Below are 24306 nucleotides of genomic sequence, written 5' to 3' on the forward strand. Positions count from 1 at the left end.
CTCTCTGCAACGTGTTTGAGATAATATCGCCTCATGTGAGAAAGGCGATAAGGGAATGTAGAACGTGCTAACAGGTTTTCAGTCCCTCTTTGACGAATACACCAAAGCAGCAGAGAAAGGTCTCACCATCATTTAGGTAGATGACCCGGTACCTAGGATAAATTTAAGACACCCATGCACATACCTCTCAAGTGTAAAATGTTCAGAGGCTCTTGATTCTGGTCATCTTTTAGAACTTACTCACTTGTTTGTTTCAGGCTGGTAATGCATCCCTTTTCTTGGCTGTTACAGTCCATTCTTTCCAAGGGCACCTTTCTCAGCTTTCCTTATTTCCTGTTCTGCTGAGGGAGTCTTAAATCACACAATGGCATCCATTTTTCTTGCATGGATGACTGTTAACTAACTGTTGCTCACACCAACTACAGGTTGCTCGACTGGTCTGCAACACCTATCCATTACCATGTATTATCGTAAGACGATAACCACAAGCTTCCCAATGAAAATCAGATGACTGAAAGAGCTGATTCTGATGGAAGATAAAATAATTTTGAAGCATTTATGTACTAAGTCTTTTGTTGCTTAAGTTACAAACACACAAGAGTATTGCAGACTGCAGTTTATGCATGTTCTTGGCCTGCTTCATGGCACTATATTCTCACACTGCAGCACTGGTAAGCATCACTGTCTAGAAGTTCCAGTTTTGTAAAAAACTCAGTCATTGCTGCTGGCCAACAATCAGACCTTACTTATTCACAGGTTTGTCATTCCTCAGCTGGATTACAGCAACACTATATGTATGGATAAGATGTCTTCCATATTTAGGAGTTTTGACAAGTACATAATGCTGTAGCAGATCTTAGAAACACAAGCTATTTGTAGGCATATCAAACCAATCTCTCTGGCTGTTCATAGAATTTAAATTAAATTCATTATCTCAGTGTTATCTTCAGAGAACATAATTTCCAGGACAGCTACAGCTTCAAGATAAGAACTGTTGTTGACAAGAACAGCGCTCTTCACTATGGAAGTAAGGTAGTCTGTTCAGGAGGTAACTTACAGAGAGCTGATTGCAAACAGCAAAATGAAGTCTTCCAAAGAGCCAACAGAGTTCACTGTCATCCAATCCCAACTGCAAAGCAGATTTCTTTTATCTCGCCTTCCTCAATCTAAATGTTTGGTTTTAAAAATATCCATTTATTTTAAGTAATAAAACCTCCCAGCTATGAAAACAAGCTGTTTCACATGCTCTTGCTGTCAAGGAGGGATGAGAGTACAAACAACATGCGACGTATTCTAGCATAGCAGAAACTTACTTGGTAACACTCATTTCCTTTGTAACACATATAGTAATGCATTATCTCATGTATTTAGTGTTACATGTATGTAGTGGTTAAGAAGAGATTCTTAATGTAAATAAGGAGCTATGAAACTATGCCATAAACAATATTTTCTCATGATGAAAGCAAGTTAGATGTACTTTAAAGTCCATATAAGTCATTGGAAGCATATTTCCAACACTGTAATTCTTTTTCTTCTCTCCATAGTAAACAGAACTTGCATGCCATTCTCCTCACCAGCATCAACTTTTTCACTAGTTCAGATGTGTCGCTTACATATCTCTATATGCCTCTGTCCGTTAGTAATTCACACACATTCACAATTTGTTAGAATTCAACACAGCGCAGAGCTTTTGACTCTTAAGGCAGTCACACACTAAATGCCTAAATTGGTTTTGGCATCAGAAGTCCAGGCAAGACTTGAGATACCTACCTACTCTACAGACTGCAGAGATGGTCTCCTGGTTCCTGCCTCATAATCTGCAGGCAGTTCATGCTAGAACAGATACTGTTTGTATCATGGAACATGGGTGCAGTCACCATCCTCTTTTTTTTTTTTTTCTGGCTCAGAAGAGCTGGTAAAAGCATCTCTAATACCAGTTGTTGCACTTTTCGGGAAGTAACAGATGGCATTCAAATTCAAGCATAGAAAAGTTTTGTTGATAACTGTACTTCTATTGCATAAATTTTAAGGCTGCAGTTTCCTGATAGCCAGCAAAAGCACTATTAATACTACATCTTAAAAAGCTACAGGAACAATTTATACCCTGCATAAATCAGCTTCAAAGGACTACACCATTTTATTAGTGTTGGGGAATTTTGCTCATGTCTGTTTTTCAATTTGCCAAAACATTTGTGAGATGGCATGATACAGCAGTGATTTTGACTGATATCTCTTCACTGGGTGTGTGGTGCATACAAAACAACACATCTAGAGATGTTCTCATGGGATCATTTCAGAGCTATCATCTGGTCAGCTTGAAACAGAAGAATTTACAAATGGTACAGAGGATATTTTCATAAGGCTTATCTCTGTAACCTCTTTTTTCCCATTCTTTAACCAAGTATTTGATGAGTATTGTTGATGGGGCCATACAATAGTGTTCTTGTGACTTGCAGCTGTGTTTTTCAAATGAATATTTGTCTTGGATTCTCTGTGGAATCTCTCAGCAGCTTTTATTGATGTTTCTTGGTAAATGTTAAACACTACATCAATTCTTTGACTTTCTGCACCACCATGTACTGCTGATAACCAGGTACTTTTAAACTTTGTTTAGTCTTTGGATCACACTCATTCCATCAGTGACATATGGCCTGCTGCGGTTTCAGTGTGATTTGCATTCCACAAGGTCCTTCTACCAAAGTTGCCTGCTTTGTTGCTCAAGTGATCTATCCAATGTTGTCAGTGTGTAATGAATAAGACATACTGAGTGTGCCTGCTTGGAGCAACATTTATTTTTGGTGACTGAAAACATTCTGACCTTCTCTCTGTAAATCCATTCATGAAATTTCTGCATGAAAGAACCACTCTGGAGACAATAATTCTTAGAACAATTTCTTCAAACAAGAGGTCTGCTCACCTACTTCATATGCTTTCAGGAGGTCATCAACACCATCTGGCAGGGCTGGCTGATACGCTGACAAGATCTATTGGTCATTATTGATGTGCTTTATCTTAAGAATTTCAAGCAAGGCTTCAATACCTGGCCTTTTGGAAGTTTGATTATCTGTACTTGTTCAGATATTCACTCAGATACATACTCTATTCCGCATGAGTTACCCTGGAAATCTCTGGCTGTTTCATGTGTCTCAGCTACCTTGTACTAATATTTTGATGGTCAGCAGCAAGATAGTATTTAGCTGCAAACGAAATCTCTCTGAAATGAAATCCCTTTAACCCCCTGGAGTCTGAGTGGACTTCTGTGGTTGAGCTGACCTAATGGAATGAAAAGGATGACCTGCTTCCCTCTAGCTCTGGTATGCATTCTTATCCACTCCCTTATACAGTCAGTGTTTTTCGTTTTACCCATTCATTTCATGTTTGCAGGCAGTTTAATTCTCCATTCATTTATTTTTTCAGAAATGGCTCCTCCTGAGGTCAGATGAGCACTGTGCTGATGAAGGAAGTAGCATCAGCAGACTTCATCAGCAGATAGTCACTGTCAAGAACAAGGAGAACAGGACAACCCCTTTGGTAGCAGCCACACTAGGGAAACAACAGCTACAGCATGAAACTATACCTTAAAAGTGTTTTTTGTTGTTATTAACAATAAAAAGATCTAACTCTGTGCTGCTTATCTTCCCCTAGTTGCATATTCCCAACTCCTTCCTTATTTTGGCTCTAGCAATTCTGTGATGAGTTGGATCAGCCTGGTTGCTGATCAACAGTTTCCTTACTTGAGAACTCGTCATTCCTTTGTGTGTGTTAGTTTCCGAGTGGATCTGACTCACCCTTTGGTTGCATGATTACTAGAACTGATGCAAGGGAGGTAATGGAAATACGTACCTGAAGACAGAGGAGAGGTCAAAGCCCTTTTTTACAGTTGGAGATCAGTCTTAGACTAGCTTGAGTCAATCACGAGGCTGTAGTTAGACAAACTCTTTAAGGTGAAACTGCTGCCAAAAGAAACAGTCCTGCCTCCCTGCGCAGTGAAAACAATCCTTTCCAACCCTGTGTCACTTCCTTCTGGCATCGATCTGGTTTACTGTGCAACACAGCTGGTTGTATAGTTGCACGATAATCAGAACAATGAAGTGAGTTATCCGGCAACCAGTTTTTCAGGTTAACATTTCAGGTCAACTCCCCAGCCTGGCTCCGTGTGCAGCTGGCAGATGAGAGGCTGGCGCAAAGGTGGAGGGATGGTGGTACCATCTCCTTCAGGGGCAGCATGGCCTTGACACGAAGCATCGAAGTACCGCTGCACACTTGTATTTGCTGTCTCTTCTTAACTGGCCCACCCACGGGACTGTCCCAGCGGGGTTTAGCCACCCCATCTGACAAGGCTTTCAGGAGCCGGCAGGTGTGCCGGCAGTGACCTGTGGACAAAGCTGGCCACGGCCAAGGAAAACGAGCCTATGAACGTAGCCAGGGTGGTGGCACCCTATTTTGGCTGCCCCGCGGTGGAGGCTCTCACCCAGGAGCCATCACCCCAACGAAACGGCTGACACCCCTCCGACTCCACTCGGCACCGCAGGCGGTGGCCGTCACCACCTCACCCCGCACACTGCCAAGCCCCTCCTCACATCCACCAGCCGGAGCCCGACCCCCTTCTCTCCCCGTCCCCCACAGCACTGGCCCTGCACCGTTAACCCCTGCCCTCCCGCTCCATGTGGCGCGACCCCACCCCCGGGCGGCCCCCGCCCGGCCCCGCAGGCCCCGCCCGGCCCCTCAGGCCCCGCCCCGCCCCCCAGGCCCCGCCCCTTCCCCGCCAGGGCCCACTCAAGGGCAGGCAGCCCGGCGCGTGCGCAGAAGCGCAGTAAACAGGCGCCGCCGCTCCTCCCCCTTACGCCGTTTGCGTGGCCGCCTCCGCGCAGGGCAGTGCGAGCGCCGGCGGCGGCGGCGGCGGTTGCGCAGTGGCAACATCCGGGCACTGGGGCAGGATGAATACTCCTTTCCAAGATGGCGGCGGAGGGAGGAGGGAAGGAGATGAACGAGATTAAGACCCAGTTCACCACCCGGGAGGGGCTGTACAAGCTGCTGAGCCACTCGGAGTACAGCCGGCCTAACCGGGTGCCCTTCAACTCGCAGGGCTCCAACCCGGTCCGTGTTTCCTTCGTCAACGTCAACGACCAGAGCGGCAACGGGGACCGGCTCTGTTTCAATGTGGGCCGGGAGCTCTACTTCTACATCTACAAGGGGGTCCGCAAGGTACCGGGGCTCAGCCGCCGGGCTGCGGGGGAGTGGCGGGGGCTCCGCGCCGGCCGCCCGCCCGCCGTGGGTTCGCCGGCTGCCGGCGGGATGTGGGAGCCCCGCTGCGGGGGGCTGCTCCGTGGGCGGGGGGCAGAGGCCGCCCCGCCGGGCCGCCTCTCCTTCGCCCCCTGCCCGGCGGCGTTGGAGCTGGCGGCTTCTCAGTCGGGGCCCGGTTGGGCCTGGGGCTCCGTGGCTCTGTCGGGTGGCCGTTCGGGGAGGGGGAGCGCGGGCCGGGGCTGGAGGGCTGCGTGGGGCGACCGGCGCTGGCTCGGTGCTCGTGGGCTGCGTCAGATACGGTGTCAGCAACGGCAGGGAGATGTGTATGGGCCCTTTGGAGGGATGCGGCTGATCGCTTGGGCCCTCGGCATACAGGAATGAGAGATGGCTTTCCATTGGCAAGACAACCCTAGGCCTCCTTCACCTGCTGCTTCAGGCCTGAGTCTGCTGGACGCTAATGCCTGGTGTGATTACGGTCGTGTCACATCCCTGCTTCCAGGATTTTTCTAGCTTTGACTGCATGACTACAGTATTCACTGTGATTTTAGGCCTCTATTTTGGCTTTGAAGTGTGAACTGATTTTAGGGTTGTTTCTAAATGGGAGCAGTGCAATAAGCTGAGTTTTAGATGTCAAATAATTAACACAGAGTTGCTTTTACAGGAAAGAATCATTGATGCACTTGAGAGAGACTCTTTACTTGTCATTATTTGATGTAGGACTAACAGTGCATTTGCTCTCTCAGGTCACCATGTTTACGAACAAACCCTTTCTACTTCTTGTTCCTAAAGTCCTTGATTTTACGGAATTTAGAGAAGGATTCAGAATTTGTCATGCCAAGTGAACATATGTCACTCCTAATACATGTAAACACAGATGTAATGATTATCAGCTTTCTATTTTGTGTTTCGAAAAGTGGGTGTTCATTATCTTACGTGCTTGGGACTCAGCTGCCATAATGTGAGTACCTTGAAATCTTCCTACTCTTAGCACACTGTTCAACATGGGATGAAGGCACAGAGAACTAGTGACATACGCAAGGCTGTGCAGGAGGCTTGTAGATGAGCAAGGAATTATACCTGAATCTACTGTGTCTTAAGGTAGAGCCCATATCCCTCCTCCTCAGTATAAAATGTAAGCACCAACTGGAGCATAAAACATGTCGTTATTTGTTGACTGTGACTTGATAGATCTGATATGTCCTGTATAATTATATGGAGAAGTGTGCGTATGGATTTTAGTTCCACCCCTTAATGAATCTTAATAATCTCATTATGTTTCAAATAATACTTGGACAATAGTTTCTTTGAGCATGCAGTGAGTATTTTGTATCAAACAGTATTTGCTATTTATTAGCAGTTACTATCTTTGCGATTTACAAGGTATTGTGGGTGGTAGTATCTCTGAAAATCTGTATCTTAAATGATGATCATGTTTGGATTCTGATATCTGAAGTTCGTTTCTCTGGTCGAAGTAACTGCAGAGTTCTCTCACTTGGATTACAGAGCAGGCCTTTATGTAGTTTAGTAGTGGTACATGTGATTCTGCAAGTTGTCTTAGTCATTTCTTGCCACGCTTCTGAAAAGCAAAAATCTAAAGCTTGCGATTTCTGGAAAATAGGGAACTGAATAACTTTTTTCAAATTATAAAAATCGTGTTGAATTTAGTATTTTAATTTTGGTTTAGATGCTACAAACTGCTGGCGTGACACAGTAACTGAGAAAATTTTGGTTTGTCAAATTGTTAACTTGTGAGCTTTGAGGTGTGCTTGTTATGGTGTTAAATACTTTTTTTTTTTTCCTCTGAGTAGTGCAAAACAAGCGTTGTTAGAACAGAGTTCACGTCAATGACCTTTCACAGCGTTAACAATTTAACGTACACTGTATATTCTATATGTGTAATACATTAACTTCAGTAAAGTGAATCTAGAGAAAGAACTGAAATAGTTTGAAACACACTTAAGGAAAATGCTGTAAATGAGAATGGGGAAGATGGTCTCTCTTAAACTCGTAATGCTTAGTTCTTTGGAATTTATTTTGAAACTGTTCAGTTGGAAGTCACTGTTTTGTCTGTGTACAAAGTTGACATGAGAACAGGCTGACGGTCTTTCAACTGATTATTTGAGCTCTTCAGAATCAAAAGTTATATCTTGTGGGTATCGTAAAAGGAGGAGAGCTATTGTTACCTAAATTGACAGTATGTGGTTCTGCCTTAAACTTGACAAACTATCAAACTCTGCACACTTTCCTGTTCCTGGGGGCGGGAAGGGGAGAGGGATTTTATCTGCTGAAGACCAACCTATTTGTGATCTTCTGCATAATACAGATGCTAATAACTTCAGTTTTAACTGTTAGTTCATAATTATCTAAGTATCCCTTTATAAAATTTCCCTAATTACTTTAAGACTATCATTTTCTTTTTGGCTAAGTTATAATAGAATATTAGAGTATAAGTTGAATTTAATGAAGCTGTGCTGTGTATATATCGGGTAGCTATGATTTTGTCTTTTTTTATCTTTTGTTTTTTAAGGTCTGCTGCTTTTCTTGTTAAGAAAATGCTATATTTTTACTAAAATTAGTTAAAGAACCACCAGGACTTTTATTTTAAGTAACTGTGTCTGTTAGATACTGAGGTAATTCTTGCATCAGTAATCCATTGCAGATCAGTACATATCAAGTAAGAGTCACACTTAAGCCATGAATTACACTTAAGAATAAGTAAGGTATTATTGAGTCAGATATACCACTTGAAATGGTATTTCTTGAAGTCAATGATGCTAAGCTTTCTTCTTTAAGTTTCCCTTGAATCATAAATACGTCGCATCTGCTACATCTAGTTTGTAAGTCATCTTTTTAAGTAGACTGCTAGTGTGCGTGTTCTGTTTAGGGTATTTAACCTGTATAAAGAAAAAAATGTTTCCAGGGATGTTTCTTTAACCTTGATCCTTTTTCCAAGAAACTTGGTTGAAAAGTTATGTCTAGTGTCCAGGCCAGTGGTGTGGAGATTGGAGTACTGAGAGACAATGATGATAGTTTGGTGGAGAGACAAGGGAGAGTTTTGGACAGCATCTCAAGCTGTGTTTAGAGAATTTTTTGAAGCAAAAAGGTATTTTCTCCCAATTTTGTTCTTTGCCCCTTTAAAAAGGAAGCTGTGTTTTTACTGTTTCATGCTTCCACTAAACTTTACCGTTGCCATGTTTGCATGCTTTCCATGTCGTAGAAAGCATATCAGTTATAAGCCAGTGCATTGTTGTTTTTATAATGAAACTTATGCAGCTCTCTTTGTGTTAATAAGGCAATGCAGGCTTCCAGAAAACTGCTGCTTTCTGATTTGGATCCATGAAAAAATAAATGAACTTATAGTTTAGTACGGAGAAATTAAACTGTGATGGAGTGAGATGTGGTTGCTTTACTTGTGTAAGTATATCGTTATTCTCAACTGCACTGAGTGTCAATGGGATTTCCCTTTCAGTCCTCCTTAACTTTGGCTTTAAGGTTGGATGTGTTTAAGCAGAAGGGGAAGGTTTTTATGAACTGAACTGATCTAGCGACAGCTGAAAATGGTGGTCTAGCAGCGTAGTAGCCTCTTGGCAGTGCGCTCCTGTCTCCGTGCTGTCTTTAGCAGTGCTCAACCTCTGGTTGAGCTAGTTCAGCTGGCTAAACCAGTGGCAAAATACTTGCTGTTTTTCTGGGCAGATTTCCTCTTGATTTGGTGAGTTGAGCTGTCTCATTTCAGGGTCAGATATTAGAAGGCACAGTGACAGCAAAGAAAGAGTTGAGGGGTTTGGGGGAAGGAACAAGGCTACCCCCTTCAGTGGTCTGGGCTGTCAGATTGGATCCACTGCCTTATGAGGTCTCACCTGAATAAAGCCTTTACTTCAGCCTGAAATCAGATTCAGAATGATCTGTTCTTGGGTGATTTTTGACTTAATTGTGATTAAGAGAATTATAGGTGTTAAAGGAAGCTTTTTCTGCTATTTTAGGCATTTGCTTCTTCATGGAGTAGGATTATAAGGTAATAATTCAAAAATTATTGCTCAAACTATGATGCATCGATGCTTTGGATGGGTTGCCTTCTCCTGCAGCCCCAAATCAGGAGTGAGGGCTGTTTCTTGATTCTTGCTTATGAGGCAGTATTGGGGTACTTTAATATGGTTTGTGATTAGCTTTGCAAAATGATTTATTAGTTGATTCATTAGGCTGGAAGAGGAGACTGCTGTCTCATCTTCCTTGCCTTAGGAATGACTGACAAAACAAGGCTTTGTAGAGTACTGCTGACTTTAACTATCAAACCTGTTTCCCTTTCTCCTAGGAAGCTAAAGCATTTTCCTTTAAGAAATCGTGTACAATTATTAATCTGTTATTCTCTGTATATTGTAAAGGTTTCTGGGCAGGTTAGTCTGCAGCTGTCCCTGTGATACAGTCATACACAGGTACATATCAGCAATAGTGTGTGCGTGCACAGTATTAGTGTTTACGTAACATTGGAAAGTTACAAAATTTGAATGTGCAGCTCAGCTTATTAGACTATGTTGAACTTTTTGCATTGTGTTTAAATTTTGGCTACCTACTCTCTTTGTTAATATCTGGCAGACTTTCCTAACACTGGTCAATTTTTTTTGAATCTTTCTCACAAGAAGAGGCTTTATCTTAATTTCTACTTTTTTTCTGTAGCTACCTAAAGCAGCAGTCTGTCAATAACTATAGAATATTATAGTATGTTGTAATGGTATTGGAGTAGAGACGTATGACCCCCACCTGGAGTACTGAGTTCAACTCTGGGGTCCCCAAGATAAGAATGACATGGAGCTGTTGGAGCAGGTCCAGAGGAGGACCATGAAGATGATCTGAGGGCTGGAGCACCTCTCCTATGGCTGAGAGAGTTGGGATTGTTCAGCCTGGAGAAGAGAAAGCTCTGGGAAGAGCTTATTGCAGCCTTCCAGTACCTGAAGGGGGCCTACAGGAAAGCTGGAGAGGGGCTTTTTCCAAGGGCATGTAGTGATAGGACAAGGGGCAATGGCTTTAAACTGAAAGAGGGGAGATTTAGATTAGATAGATCTAAGGAGGAAATTTTTTTGCAATGAGGATAGCAAGGCACTGGAACAAGTTGCCCAAAGAAGTTGTGGATGCTCCATCCCTGGAGATGTTCCAGGCCAGGTTGGATGAGGCTTTGGGCAACCTGATCTAGTGGACAGTGTCCCTGCCTGTGGCCGGGGTGTTGGAACTAGATGATCTTTAAGGTCTCTTCTAACCCAAACCATTGTATGATTCTACGTGTAGGTGATAAGCTAAGGTTGGTGGAGGCATAGAGGGCAAAATCTGTGAACTGTCTTTTTAACCTTAGGTTAAGCAAGTAGCTTAGAAGTAATTATATTTATACCAAGATGAAAGTAATCTCCTGTCTCAACATCTTTTATTAAGAGTTAGCATCTTGGCAGTTCCTGGTTATCAGTAGAAATACTGACGATGTGTAGGATTCCTTCCTTTTCGGTTCTCTAAATTACCTTTTTTATGTCTGTCTTGATACTGGAGTCTTTGTTGTCCAGTCAAGAAGTGTTATCCTTGGTAGTGACTTCCATTCTGTAGACCGTTCATCTAGGACCTTGTTTCAATGACAGAATGATACTGTGTGGCATTTGTGACTGTACTTAATGTATTGCTCTGGGGAGAGTAGTAGGAGATCATTCTGGGTTGGAAGCTGGAATTTGTGGAGAAAGCCAGAACATTTCCTTGAGATGTGGTGGGAAGGTGAGTTTATATTACTGTATATTTAGAGATCGCTAAGCTGTGTCAGGCCTCCAAAAAAGGTGTACATTTTAATAGCATATATGAGCTATGAAAATGCTGAGGCTTGTATACACTTGGTGTAAAGCTGAGTGTAGCACACCTACATCTTTGTGACCAGTTCTTAAACTTGCAGTAACAAGAATTCCACGGCCTCCCTAAATAACTTGTTTTGGCACTTAGTTTTCTTTCTCCACTCCTCCCCCTCCCCCAAATACCTAACTAAACTTCTTATTCAAGGAAAAAAAAGCAGACCGAATGTTGTTATTTACTGTGGATATAGAGAGCAGTTGAGTACTGCCTTTGGCTTTTATGTGTTTGAAAACTTGTTAGTTTGTCCTCTCATTTTTCCCAAGGTAAATAAATGTAGTTGTTTTAACCTTTCTTCTCAGATCATGCGTTCTAGGTGTTTGCTCTCCTGTATATTGGCTTCTGTTAACTTGCATTTGTGGTACCCAAAGTAGATACAGCACTTCCACCATTCCTTCAGAGCAGAGTAAGGGAGAATTACTGCCTGCTGTGTCTGTCTCCTGAAGTTGTCACTAACTAATAATGTTGATGTTTTTGAGTCCTGCTCGTAATGTTGACTCACTTGGATTGTTTATCATATTGCTGCTTCTCTCTGGTTTTAGCCATGCTTTTATTGTTTTGTAGTTGTTTATAAATGCTGTGTAGCATTTTCATTGACTTTTGTTCCATTAAGTTTATTAGAGAGTGTTTTTATTTCCAGTTCTGTGCTGCATACTGCAAAGAATCCTTCTGATCTGGATGTTATTCACAAACTTGATGTGTACTCTCATACACTAACAAAAGTATCTCATAGAACTTAAAAACTGTGTATTGCATTTGCTGCAGATCTTTTTCTCTAGTCCCAGAGACAATTGTCTAGTAAGACAATTACTTTGGTGCTTGCTTTTGACCAGTTTGCCTTGTGTGCTTTTTTCCCCCTTTTTGTCTAGGTAGGTGCTTGCAGTCTGTTGTGTTTCTGTGGTTTTGGTACCGAAGAAAGGTTTACTACTATGACTGTCAATTTCTACTACAAAGTGTTCTGCATTAAAATATTTATTTATAGCAAAATTAAGCATCACTGTTATTGTCAAAGAGATGACAGCCAAAGGTGGCTAATGGAGGTACCACAGTAAAGACAGGAGAACTTTTCTCAAAGGTATCTGCAACTGGGAAGATATTCTTTTTCTCTGCTGGAGGAACTTGTGTAGTCCACGTTTTTTCAGATGTGCTGGATGTAACACACTAATTTATTTTGTCTCCCTTCAGAAAGGTGCTGTAGATTTCTTTTTTTCAAGAAATCCTTTCATTCAGAGTTTTTTCTTCTCTATCTTGTAGGTAATAGTTGTTATATGTTGGGACTGGATTCGCCAGTCCTGTGGAGGTATTGTGGCTAGATCAGTAGTACTTTACCCGTGTATCTGTGCTTGTGAAGGTATTTGGAACTCTTTTGGAAACTTGTTTCAAGTGTTTAGTGGATGAATATACTGACCAGCTCGAGTTTTATGATGTAGATAGATGTTTTCTTTCTTAATTCTAGTCCTGTACTAAGGACTGCCAAGACATGTAACAAAATGTTCCTGTAGAGTTTCTGATGGGTGGGTTTTTTTTTTTGGTAACCCCATTCTTTCAATGACACTTCTGAAGGAAATAATGAAGAGTTAGTGTAGATTACAGGAGTATAGGTATATTTAAGCGTTTTAACTCATTAGAACAACTGGGACTGGGTAGACTAAGAGGAAAGACTAAAAAGTTCCTTTAAATTTACACTTGCTCTGTTAAATGTTTCTTTCTGTGGAAGAGAACAAAATATCTGCACGTGACAGAGCTTGCAAGATTATTATTATCTGGGGGCTACTGCTGAGTTGTAGATAGTGGCATTAGTCTGTAGTGCTTTTACATCTCCTAGTCTATGCTTCACGCCTATGTCACAGCTGTTTGACTTCAGTAAGCTATTGCAGTTTATCCTCTGAAGGATTGCTCTCCGAGGTAGCAGTTCGTTTGGCTATGGCTGCCTGTTTGGCTGGCGTGTTTGAGAGTGGATGCTCGGCTGGGCTGGCCAAACCTCCAAATTGGCATCCAGGATTTTACGGGTATTGAATTATTTTTGTGTGTGTGGTTGGTTGGGGTTTTTTTTGCCACTGCAGGTATAATTTTTTTTTGTATTGATATGTATTTGTAGTATTATTGCACTTACATAACTTCCGTTGGGGGAATTTAAATTAGTGTAAAACCATTAGTTGTGGCACTTATTCTTTGCAGAGTGACAAAATTCTAGTCATAATGCTTCACAGATGCAAATAATAGTCATTTGTAACAAACGCTTCTGTGTTTGTAGTGAGTTTTGTGGGCCAGCTTTGTCAGAATATTTACAAAAGGGTTGTGCTGTGTGTTTAAATTACAAGGAGTTTGTTATGCTTTGACATCTGACAGTCTGCAAAACAGTTAAGTAGTTAACTGTTAATAGTTAAAATGTACGTCAAAGATGCTGCAAACTCTAATTAAACGTTGCTTAGATCCATCTCTGAGAGAATTGCAAGCCATAATTGTCATTTGACATTCTAGAATCAGATTTAATGCCCTAGTTTGAAGTATTACTGTAGTTCTCTGCCTAAAAGGAACCATCCGAAATACTTTTTGAAGCATATGTATCCAAAGGCCGCTTGCTGTGCAGTTGTCATGACCGAGTTGACACACTTGAGCAAATTACTACTTGTAAAATGGTGCCATTTATTGTCAACTGCTTTTGCTTGTTCTGGCTTCTGCTTAGCAGACTGTTGGTAGACTACGCGTAGCCCTGTAGTCTTTGTGGGCAGGACCACTAGCTCTACAATTGAAATCTCTCCAGTGGCAGTGTCATAACTTGCATTAGGATTTTTCTCTTGCATTATTCAGTAAAGCAGTTCGTAATGGAATGATAGATCTCTAATAGATACTTTCTACAAATTGATTTCAATTTTGGTTTACCAACTCTAATTGGTCTTTAATTTCATGAGTTAATCGCCAGGTTCTCACGTGACTGTAAGGGTCGAAGTACTACTTATAATTTTTTTTTTCATTTATAACTTTGGGATTGGAAGGTGGCTGTACAATGCATTTCTTGGGTTAATAATGCCTAATTTTTGTACACCTAGAGAATATGAACTGCTATATTAGACTAAATGCTAGTCTAAGCAGGAACTTTAACTTGAAAATGCCCTGGAGTAGGGAGAAAACATTGGATGTTATGAGCAAATGTCACTATCCCCAGTTTTCTAGAAATAAAAAAAAGTAATTCCTGCTGTCTTACAGGAAGCTTACATACATTTTGTCAGGAAACATTGTTTGTCATAACACTTTGAGAGGACTCTGGTTTATGACTTTAATGTTCCGTGTCAATTAAAGGAAGGGGGAGCAAGCACAACAGGAGACTGAATGAATGCCAATATATATTGAAATTATCTTTTCAAAATCCAGAAATCTGGTGAAATAAACTACTGGAATGATGCTTTAAGGAAACTTTAGCCTGCACAGTTACAAGGATAACTCAGTAAATCTGACTGACATAAATGTCTTTGCTTCCTTACTTACAGATGTAACCATAACAAATATGTAATCCTACAAGTCGTAGTCTCATCAGATTTTAACTGTAGCAATTTATTTCTAAGGATTTTTTTTTTTTTGTCACAGTTCTTGTAACTAAGACTTCTACAAAAGTTGTGCAGGTTTTCTTTAGATTTGAGGTGAATATTGGAGCATGACCCTGATACAAGTTTGAAGCTATTGTTGAAATGGAGTTTTGGCAGAAGCTGTATTTTTGTTGTTGTCTTGATTTTTCCGGTTTTCTATTAGGTACTGTGCTCAGTTTTATAGAAAAATAGTTATACAATGGTGTGGGTTTTGGTTTTTTGCATCATGTTCATAAGATTTAAATTATAGTTTAGATGTTTGAACTTGCATAATTTAGTGTCTGAATGGCAAATGCTATCTGTAGAAATCAACTTTAATATGGTGTTGTGAAGCTGTAGATAGACTTAGTCTGCATTTTCCTTCAAATTTCTACCTTTCTTTCCTACTAGCATCTATATAGCACACAGTTGAATTTATTTTTCAGACTTTCTTAAATAAAAGTATTTCTAGAGCTTTTTTATTCTTAGCCTTTTTAATAGGAGAGTGGACCAGGGACCTTCTGTAGCTACCTGTTTGCACTGAGTGTGTCAAGAGGGTCTATCTTTAAAAAATAATTTGAGGGCAGGAATAGTTGCATGGTTAGACAATATCACTTTTGCATTTTGATGCTATGTATACTGCAGAATGCAGTACTTCTTGCCTGTCTTACAGGTATAGCCTATCTTGCATGTGGCAGTATGTGTCAGTTCAAATTACTACTCTATTTCTTATAAATAACCAAAGGTATTTAAAAAAAAAAAAGTAGTATGCCTATTCAGTGTGACCTATTGATCCAGGAGGAGTTTTTATCCCAAAGATGACTTTCAGAAATACAGGATTGTGCTTGTAAAAGAAAGATGCTTGGGTTGACTAGGGAATTATTGCTGTTTAATAGCATTAGCTATATATCTCAACAGGTGACTTCTGGCAAAATCTAGCGGTTACTTCAGAATGAGATCTTATGCTCTGTCCCCTCTAAAGGAAAGTGTCTGGTCATGTGCACGTCAGTTTGATATGGGGTTGGCCTGCCTTTCTTGCCTTCAGCAGTGAGACTGTGGGCCCCTGTACAGAGTAGCTTCTGTCTCTGTGTCATGTACCGTTAGCACTAAAACCTGCAAAGTTTTAAGATGCTGTTATAGATGAAGTTTCCCCCCTTCTAACAATGATGGCAGAATAGATTCTGTCCCAATGAAGTGACTGTTCAAGTGTAGTTCTGTTTTAGCCAAAAAGCAGCCTCTGTCTGTGTAAACGCACTAGACTGCACTGGGATGGTTAAGCGTGGGTACGTTAGCACTTCTGACCAACTCAGATGTCCAGCTGAAGCTACCTTTAGTGATGCTCAAGATGATTCATACTTTTCTTCATTGTTAGAGTAACAAAGTGCTCATTGTCAGTTAAGTTACTGCAGCAGTCTCGCTTAGCTGCTCTGTGTTGCACTGTAGCTGCATGCATGCCTCTGCTCCCTCTGAGCACTAGGTAACCCCTTTTGCAAAAAAGTATTGGGCCAGCGTTGATCTGTGTATTGGTTTTTGTTAGTCTTATATAGATAGAGGTTTTCCTTTTGTGTAAGAGCCAGACAAAGGGGAATGCTGGTAAGATCAGTGCTCAGAGAAGTCCCGTCTTACGATGCTAGAAGATGCTTTTGCTGTGCTTTCTCTTCAGTCATTTGGGAACCCTTTCTTCATTTATATCACCTCTGATTAGTAGATGTCTTGCAGCTGTGGCACTTCCAGTGCAAGCTGATATTAAGGAAAATTTATATTTGGACAGCCTGCTGATACTGGTGCTGGTTAAAGGTATGATTATTTTTGACAGCAGAAATCCCCAGCATGCACAGTATTAGTATGCCCGGTATCAATCGGAGGGATGAGATAATAGCTGTCCTGTGTGTGTTCAGGTGTGTACCCTCATATAGACTTCTGTTAGGACCCTTAGCAAAACACCTGAGATGTGGGCTGTTACTCAGTAGCCAGCAGTACTGTCTGCAAGATCAGTAGGTGACAATAGAGTCTGATCGCTCCCTCCTACTCCTGAGACAAAAGTCATCCTCAGGAAAGAGACAATGTTGTGTGACCGTTTCATATATCAAACACTTTTAGCCCTTTAATGGTAATTTTTAAAGAAAGTGATTAATAGTAGAGAAAAAGTGTGGGTTTTTTTTTCCACATAGTATCTGTACCAGTGAAACTGTCAATACTTACTATTACTTAAAGTACCTTAATACTTCGCTTACTTTAAAATAAGGCTATTGGGAAAGATAGTGCTGAGGTTGGGAACGTGCTGCCTTTTGCCGTAAAACTGAAGCAGGATTCTGTTTTGCAGACAAGGTGATATCCTAGACCTTATACGTATGGGATTGTGGGAAGTCTTGAGTTCACTGCAGTGTATCTGTGTTAGGGATTTTGTCCTTGATATTTGTTTTCTAGTAGTCTGTGCTCCTGTTCTTGTTCTGTAACACTTTTTGCCTTGTTGGGTTTTATGAAATGTCTTCAGCCCCAGAAGGAAGATGCATTGCAAATTAACAACTTCAGGACAAGAGTTAAGGCAAATAATGCTATTTCATCTGTCTGTAACTAGATATGACCACAAAAAGCTTAAACCAACAGGCCTTGTTCTGGTTTTGGAGCGTAGGTTATATATGTAGTCAATAACTTATTCACATAACTTCCGTAGAACTGTTCTGGGGCTCTTAGAATAACAGCCAGTTACATCTTATTTTTAGTACAAATGTAATTAGAGCTTTGTTCTAGTAATATTTTGTTAACATGCTGCAACACGATGGAGTTATGGCCTTAATAAAAACACTGTATCAAAAATGTCTGGCATTCCTGTAGGGCTTGCAAAATTCAATGGCAGCCAGAAAAGACGTAATTCTAACTCGCTGGACAGACATTATTACAGTGTTGTATTTGACTCTTATTGAGTTTTGTAATGAAAAAATATAAATTGATTAACAATTATCCGCTGTAGTGAAATAAGTTTCTATAGCAACAGGGCAATGCAGGGTACAATTACTCAGACTGCTTTTCTGTAACATAATTTTTTCTTACAAGCAGTGACTTTACACTGTTGGACTAAAAGATTGTTTTGTTACAGCAATGGATAATCCCGAGCTGTTTTGCTGCTGCCTTTCCCCGCCTCCCCCCCAGAGAAGTAACTTTTCCTCTTATGTGCTGAAAAGAGGATGGGGAAAGCTTTCGAAGATAAGCACCAGGCTGGTAGACTGGTAGAAACTCAGCCCACTACTGTTTGCCTGTGTGTTATTTAGTGTAATGGAGCTATACTGGATGTGTTGTTACGCGGTATGAATTTATACTTCAATTCTACCTATTGATAAGTCTACATGAAACTAAACTGGCTCTTATTTAATAATAATGATCATATAGTAGCTTGCAAGTAAATCAATTTAGTCCTAATGTTGATTCCTTGAATCAGTCAGGCTTTTGGTTATTTGTTCTTTGTATGTTTAAAGTCTCTGTATATTTTGTTTGTTTCAGTACTTCTGAATACCTTTAGAGAGGAGTGTTCTACTTTAAGCTTCACTGTTTAAAATTGGAAAAGATTAGGGTTCTGTCAAGGGCCTGAAGGTGGTGTGTCTTTTTTTTCCATGAAACATAATTCTAAAGCCAACTTTTGAGTGTTACCGTATTTTGGTCTTTTTAAAGTTAGAAGAAAAGAAATTTGAACAACTTCATTGATGAAGCTACAGCAGCCTTGATCTTTCAACAGGGAACTTAATTTCGTGTGATGTATTTTAAGGATGCTTTGGATGTCTGATCACTTGAAAGAAAAAAAACAAAAGCAGCAGTTCTGTCTCTGGCAAACTGTACATAGTCAACCTCAAAGGATGCTATTGATAGATGTGCATTTTTCTGATACCATAACAAAACCTTACCAATGTTTTAGAGAAGAAAAAAAATAAGGTTCAAAGCTAAGTGAAAGTAATTGCTTTGAAGATGTGACTGACTAGAACACTAGTCCAACAAGTCAGGTAACTTTTGTGTGTGGATGGGGAGATGATGCTGTCATGAAGTCATGCAATGTTTCCACATTGCTCCGTGTTTTGCAGGACATCTAAAAGCAGCCTGCCCGCTCTCATTTAAATGAGTGTCACCTTTAACAGGTATGATTTTCTAACCAGGTTTACTTAGAGCTGAGCCAATTTAAACCATTTCCCAGTGAAAGTAACTTACTAAGAGTTTAGTAAGTATCCCAACTGAGCCTGTGAACTGAATGAAAACAGTTGCTGAATTGTGCCAGAATGTGTGGTTTTACTTGGAATCCATTTTATATTTACATCCCTATTTTTCTTATTTTAATTTGTTTCTTGCATCTAGTATATGTATTTTATCTTTGTTCAGCTCATCTGAATCATGTCTCATTCAGCATTAAAAACAGGTGAGAAAGGACTGATAATAAATGTAGGCAACAGTGGGACTAGACTGTAGGAGCAGAAGGAAATGAAAGGATCCACTGGAGGATAAGGAACAAGAGAAAATCAGAAAGATAACTATTACTTTTTTACTTTAAAGCTATGAATCTGTTATAACTTACTAGACTGTAACTGTTGAGAAAGGAGCTACAATTAACTAAGCATAAATCTTAAGTGAACTTTGCAGAACTTAATTATGGAATGTAGTTAAGGAAAGAGATAATTGTTACAGTACACTTCACTTTTGAGGAACTGAGAAAATTAAGACTAAAATACGTGCTTCTGTGCATTCCAAGCTTTACAGAAGATGGTATATTCTTTATGCAAGATGTGACAGTCTGTAAGGAGTATTGCAGCATGAACTTTATTTAATGCCTGTGAACGTTTGGTATGTTTTCTACTATTCTGAAATCAGTTGCTTTTTACTTCACCATATTCCTAACAGTGAAAACTTCTGCTAAAATCCCTTTAGCTGCCTGCGACTCCAGTGACAGGCAGGTATTTTCTTAGGGCTTACTCTTGACTGTATGTATGTAGAGAAAAACATTCAAGAGCACTACTCTTGGCCACCCCCACACCCCACCCCACCCTCGGAAAGAAAAAAAAAAAACCCACACAAAACCCACCAAACCAACAACAAAACACCTCACCACCACAACAAAAGAACCCGAAAAAATCTGTGAAGAACTCTCAGCTGCTTCAAGTTACTTTCAGCTTTAGGTTTTGAAATTCTGAGGTAGCCGACTTGTGTGTTCGTTTGTTTTGCTTGAAGTAAAACATTGTCTCCCTGCGCTGTAGGCTGAAGGAAAGTGTTAATGAATAACGTGTTATATAAACAGCTTTATTTGGGGTTCAGATGCTCAGCCTTTCTAGTGTAATGCTCTCGCAGTAAAGGAGAGTTATAACTTAAATTCATGTTCTTATATGGACTATCAATTTTAGATTGGTATAGTAGATATTTTAACCGAGGGAGTTCTAGAACCTTAAACTCGTTCTCTTCTGAAATGAGAAGAGAAAATGCTTAGTTCTTGATATCTTTTCATATATTTTACTGATTACAGGGACTGTGACAATTATTCAGAAGAGAGCGTCAAGTTGTGGTTTTTAGGAGTGATTTTAGAAACAGTTAATGTTTTCATTGACAATATTGGCAATGCGACAAAGAACTAAGTGTGTACATGATGGCAAAATTCTTGTAACAAAGTTGGGAGGCATCACTGTTCATAAACAGGGTATTTTATATGGAGAAACAAGCTGATATCAGAACAGTAACTCCAGTGAAACTTTATTGGAAAAAATACAGAGGGAAATTTTACTTAAGCCATAAAACTGAAAATATGATAACCAGGGTGTAATGCTGATTACAGTCTGAACCAGCTTGTGGTACAGCTGTTGAAGGCAGGAGGACATAAATGCAATTCAAAGACGTATCAAATGAGGTTTGCCAATAGAAATAAAGTGTCTTTAGTGCCATTGTACAAGGCATTGAAAAGATGGCTTTAATATTGTATGAAATTCTAGTTGCTTGTGTTGATGAAGATGATTTTCAATTCCTGCTACTAGAAGATGGTGTCTAATGTAAAACTGGTGAAAAAAGAGTGTGATTTTAATTAGCAGATCAAAGCAATCACTATTTCTTAAAGCTCTAAAAGGAAGAAAAGAAAAAAGAAGGGAGAAAATAAATAAACAAAACATTGCATAGATGTATGAGAGGCATTAGTAGATCTCCCATGAATCCAAATCATGCAAAATTCGTGACCGATTAGAAGGATCATGTCTTTTGACTAGCCGTGCTGTGAGCTACTGCTGATAGGTGAGCTGCATAATAAAAATATTGTGGTGTCATAGACTACAGACCGCATGGAAAGTACAGAGCAGATTTTAAGAAGAGCCAGAATGTTTCATCCAGAAACTTCTTAGAGCAGAACCAGGTGAACAGAATGAAGAAAATGTGTTTGTAGTGATACAAATCCAGCTGTCTGAGTGGCACCCAGAGAGGCTACCTTACTGACTTTTAGATCCAGAAGAGGAAATGAAGTGAAAGATACTGAGGAGCTGGAGACACTGAAGTGCAGTGAAAGAATGGAAGTACAGCTGCCTGAGCGTGCTCTTTCCATGATATTACAATGTTTTATGGTAACACTATCCCAGTAGTTTTGTAAGGAAGCTTCACGGGGTTTTACTTTGGTTTTTAGATTTTCTTGGAGGTGGTTCTCTATTGTAAGTCTGCATTTATACAGCAGTCATTGAAGATTGGAACTATTTCGTCCTGTCTTTAATCATGAGCAGAATAAAGGATGAGATTTGTTTGAATAACAACATCAGGTAATAGTGGGTGCAGTAATTTATTACAAAAAGAGGTGACCAGCCAACCTTTTTTTTTTTAACCACTTGAGATAGTGTGACTGAAAAAAACCTAAGCAGTAAACCTTTTTTGTTTCAAGTTTTCTTAATGTGTTCTTTATTTACCTTTATATAAATTTCAGTATGCTATGGTATTTGATATGTTTTCTGGGAATTAGGAAAGATTCCATGTACTTAAAACAGATGTTTTTTTATTCACGATCCTGTATTTGAGCTGAATGTTTGAAGAAAGATCTTTCTCAAAAATGGAAGCTAAGAAAAGCTAGCGACTGTGATTTGGCTTTGCCTTGCTAATGTTAATCCTGGAACTTCAACTGAGTTAGCCAGTTGCCTGGCCCCTCTTGCACCAGAACAGAAGATTTTCCACCAGGGTATGAGCTTTAATGTATGGAAGCTGTCTTTCTCATTTAAAAGCACTCTTGGAACAAATTTTCCTTTCTGCTGTGAATGCGAAGTCTTGATTCAGGAGAGAAGATAGTGTCAAATAGCAACTCTTTGCTGTTCTAGTGCTGTTCTAGTATAGCAAAAATACCTTGTTCCTCATATCTGAATGCATTCTCTTTATTTGGTAGCTATTTATGCACATCTCTGGCAATGAAGTTTCCCCATTACCCTCTCGTCTTAAACAACAGCAGAAATCCTGAAGTTAAGGTGATTCCTCCACTGTGAGAATTGGTTGCTTCACTTTTTAGAATGCATTAACATCCTCATGTATCTTCATCAATATGCAGCACTAAACAGTTAAACAGAATTTCAAGTAGAGGCTCAGGGCTGCTTTGTTACCATGGCAAACACAGTAGGAAATTCATTCCAAAGTTTGGAAACTAAGATACACAAAAGAAAACTTGTAAACTGAGATAATTACTTTGGAAAACAAATATAGTTGTTTATAATTTATTAAGAGTCCCTTTTCCAAAGAATATTGTGTTAAAATCCTGTTTTATCAAGCAAATCTTAATTGCCAGTTGAGAGATCTGCACAAAGCTGGCAATATTCACAAGCAGGGAAGAGTGACATGCTTTGTTGGTTTGCCCTCCATCCGTAAGGACATTGAGTGAATAGAGGAGCCGCTTGGAGACAGATAAATTACTTAAGTGCTGTAATCAAGGTTGACATGTTTTCAGTGTGCCATGTCTTGTTTAGCAGATGTGACCAGTATAGTGTGTGTGTATAATGATTTGTCTGTATTAATAATTATATGTATGTTAGATCATATATATGTGATCTGTATGTGTTTAATGATTTGTGTATGTTAAGATCTTGAAGTATTTAATTCACTTTCCCACAGTTGTTTGTCTTAAGGCTTGCGAACTGTAAGAAGGATCTATATGTTGGTGTATTAATGGGTGGTTCTCAGTTTGATGGTTTCCCTGTTTAATCAACTCTGTGAACTGTCTGCGAACACTGTATTTCATACTGCAGTCCTGGCAGTATATTGTGGCAAAATCTGCTATTATTGCATGTGATATGCAGTACAGTTTTCCATAGGTGTGGTCACATGCAAATCATGCAGCTATCTTTGTGGATGTAAATTAGTGTATGTGTATTTACACGTATCTTTTCCAAAATCTCATCCTCCACAGGGGAAGCTGTTTTATAAGGTCAATCTTTAGCTTGAGAGAGACACTACTTCTAAAAACTTGCAGAAGATGGAGGCTAGAGTCATAGTTGGACATTGAGATTGTGTGCAGCTACCCTGACATGTGACTCAACCTCATTGCTTTGTGCATTGTGTAATCTGGATTGGGGATTATGTTGGATAGTTGGAGGCTAAGGGAAAGCAGTTTAGGTTTATTACTGAGAAACTACAATTAATTCACCTCTGCCTTTATAGCACATGGTGTCTTGGGAAGGAAGGCTTGATTTCGTGATAACTAGAAAGTGGTGTAACTGGAACATGAAGCATTGGACATGATGGAACAAGCAGTTTAGTATTAGGCTGAAATGATGTTCAGTTCTCCTCAGTTTTGAGTGTAAAGAGGTTGAGCTGCAGACTTGTTACAAATAGTTACTGTTAATATTGAATTACAGGTTAGCCTGTACTTGTTACTGACCTCATTAAAAAGGACTTACTGATCACTTCATAATTAAAGCAAAAGTAGAATGTGAAAACATCTAGATTATACTAGGGTTTAACTCAAAGGAAAGTAAGCACTTAAAGGCCACAGGAAGTGATGAACTGTGCCATTGATTAGCCACAGTAAATAAAACTTTGGATAGCTTTCATCCTACTGGGTTTAACATATGGTAATTTATAGTTCTGTGGTAGACCAGTAACTTCAGGAAAAGAAATAGAAAAGCAGCAGAAATTGAAGGTGGACTAATTTGACTACCTAACTGTCAAGGCAAGAGTTAATTGTAAGAAACTTCGGAGATGCAATTATGCGAGGTGAATGAGCAGGAGTGTTTGTTCCCACTGATCTGTTGGTGGCACACGCTGGAAGAAAAAAAACTTGAGTCAGTTTGGAACCACTATGTAAAAAGAAGAGGGGATTCCTATAGATGACTGCCTTCATTGATCAATACTTGTCCTAATTTTTCTTTATTGTTAGAAATGGAAGAATATTAGAAACAAAAATGGAGTAAATCATATTGCATTGTATAAATCGGTAGATCCATCTGTAAGTGTTCATATAAGTAAAAAAAAAAAGATTATTACAAAGAGATTCAGAGAAATGGTGAAAATTGCGATAGTTGAAAACTTCTGTGGAAACACTGAAAAGGATGGACTGCTTATTCTAGTAAGCAGTGTAAGTGCTGTGCGTATATAAGGAATGTTAGATATCATTGTCTCTTCCTGGGAACAAGAAGGTGTTCGGTGAAATCAGAGG

At 39.9% G+C, this 24306-nt stretch overlaps 1 protein-coding gene across 2 annotated transcripts in view; it reads left to right on the top strand.

Annotated features, from left to right (window-relative positions):
• Positions 1 to 4927: 4927 nt before the first annotated feature.
• The window catches only part of WDR20 (WD repeat domain 20), a 36356-nt gene continuing 16977 nt past the window's right edge, over positions 4928 to 24306 (top strand). Inside the window, exons 1-2 of one of the 2 annotated variants that reach the window (XM_086614000.1) lie at positions 4928 to 5237; positions 9327 to 9339. In XM_086614000.1, coding sequence (XP_086470126.1) covers positions 4957 to 5237; positions 9327 to 9339 — 294 coding nt within the window. In that variant the 5' untranslated portion in view covers positions 4928 to 4956. The remainder of the gene's footprint in view (positions 5238 to 9326; positions 9340 to 24306) is intronic. The other variant, XM_086614001.1, reaches the window with a different exon arrangement.

This window comes from Tauraco erythrolophus, chromosome 6 (assembly GCF_009769465.1).
Source record: "Tauraco erythrolophus isolate bTauEry1 chromosome 6, bTauEry1.pri, whole genome shotgun sequence".
NCBI lineage: Eukaryota > Metazoa > Chordata > Aves > Musophagiformes > Musophagidae > Tauraco > Tauraco erythrolophus.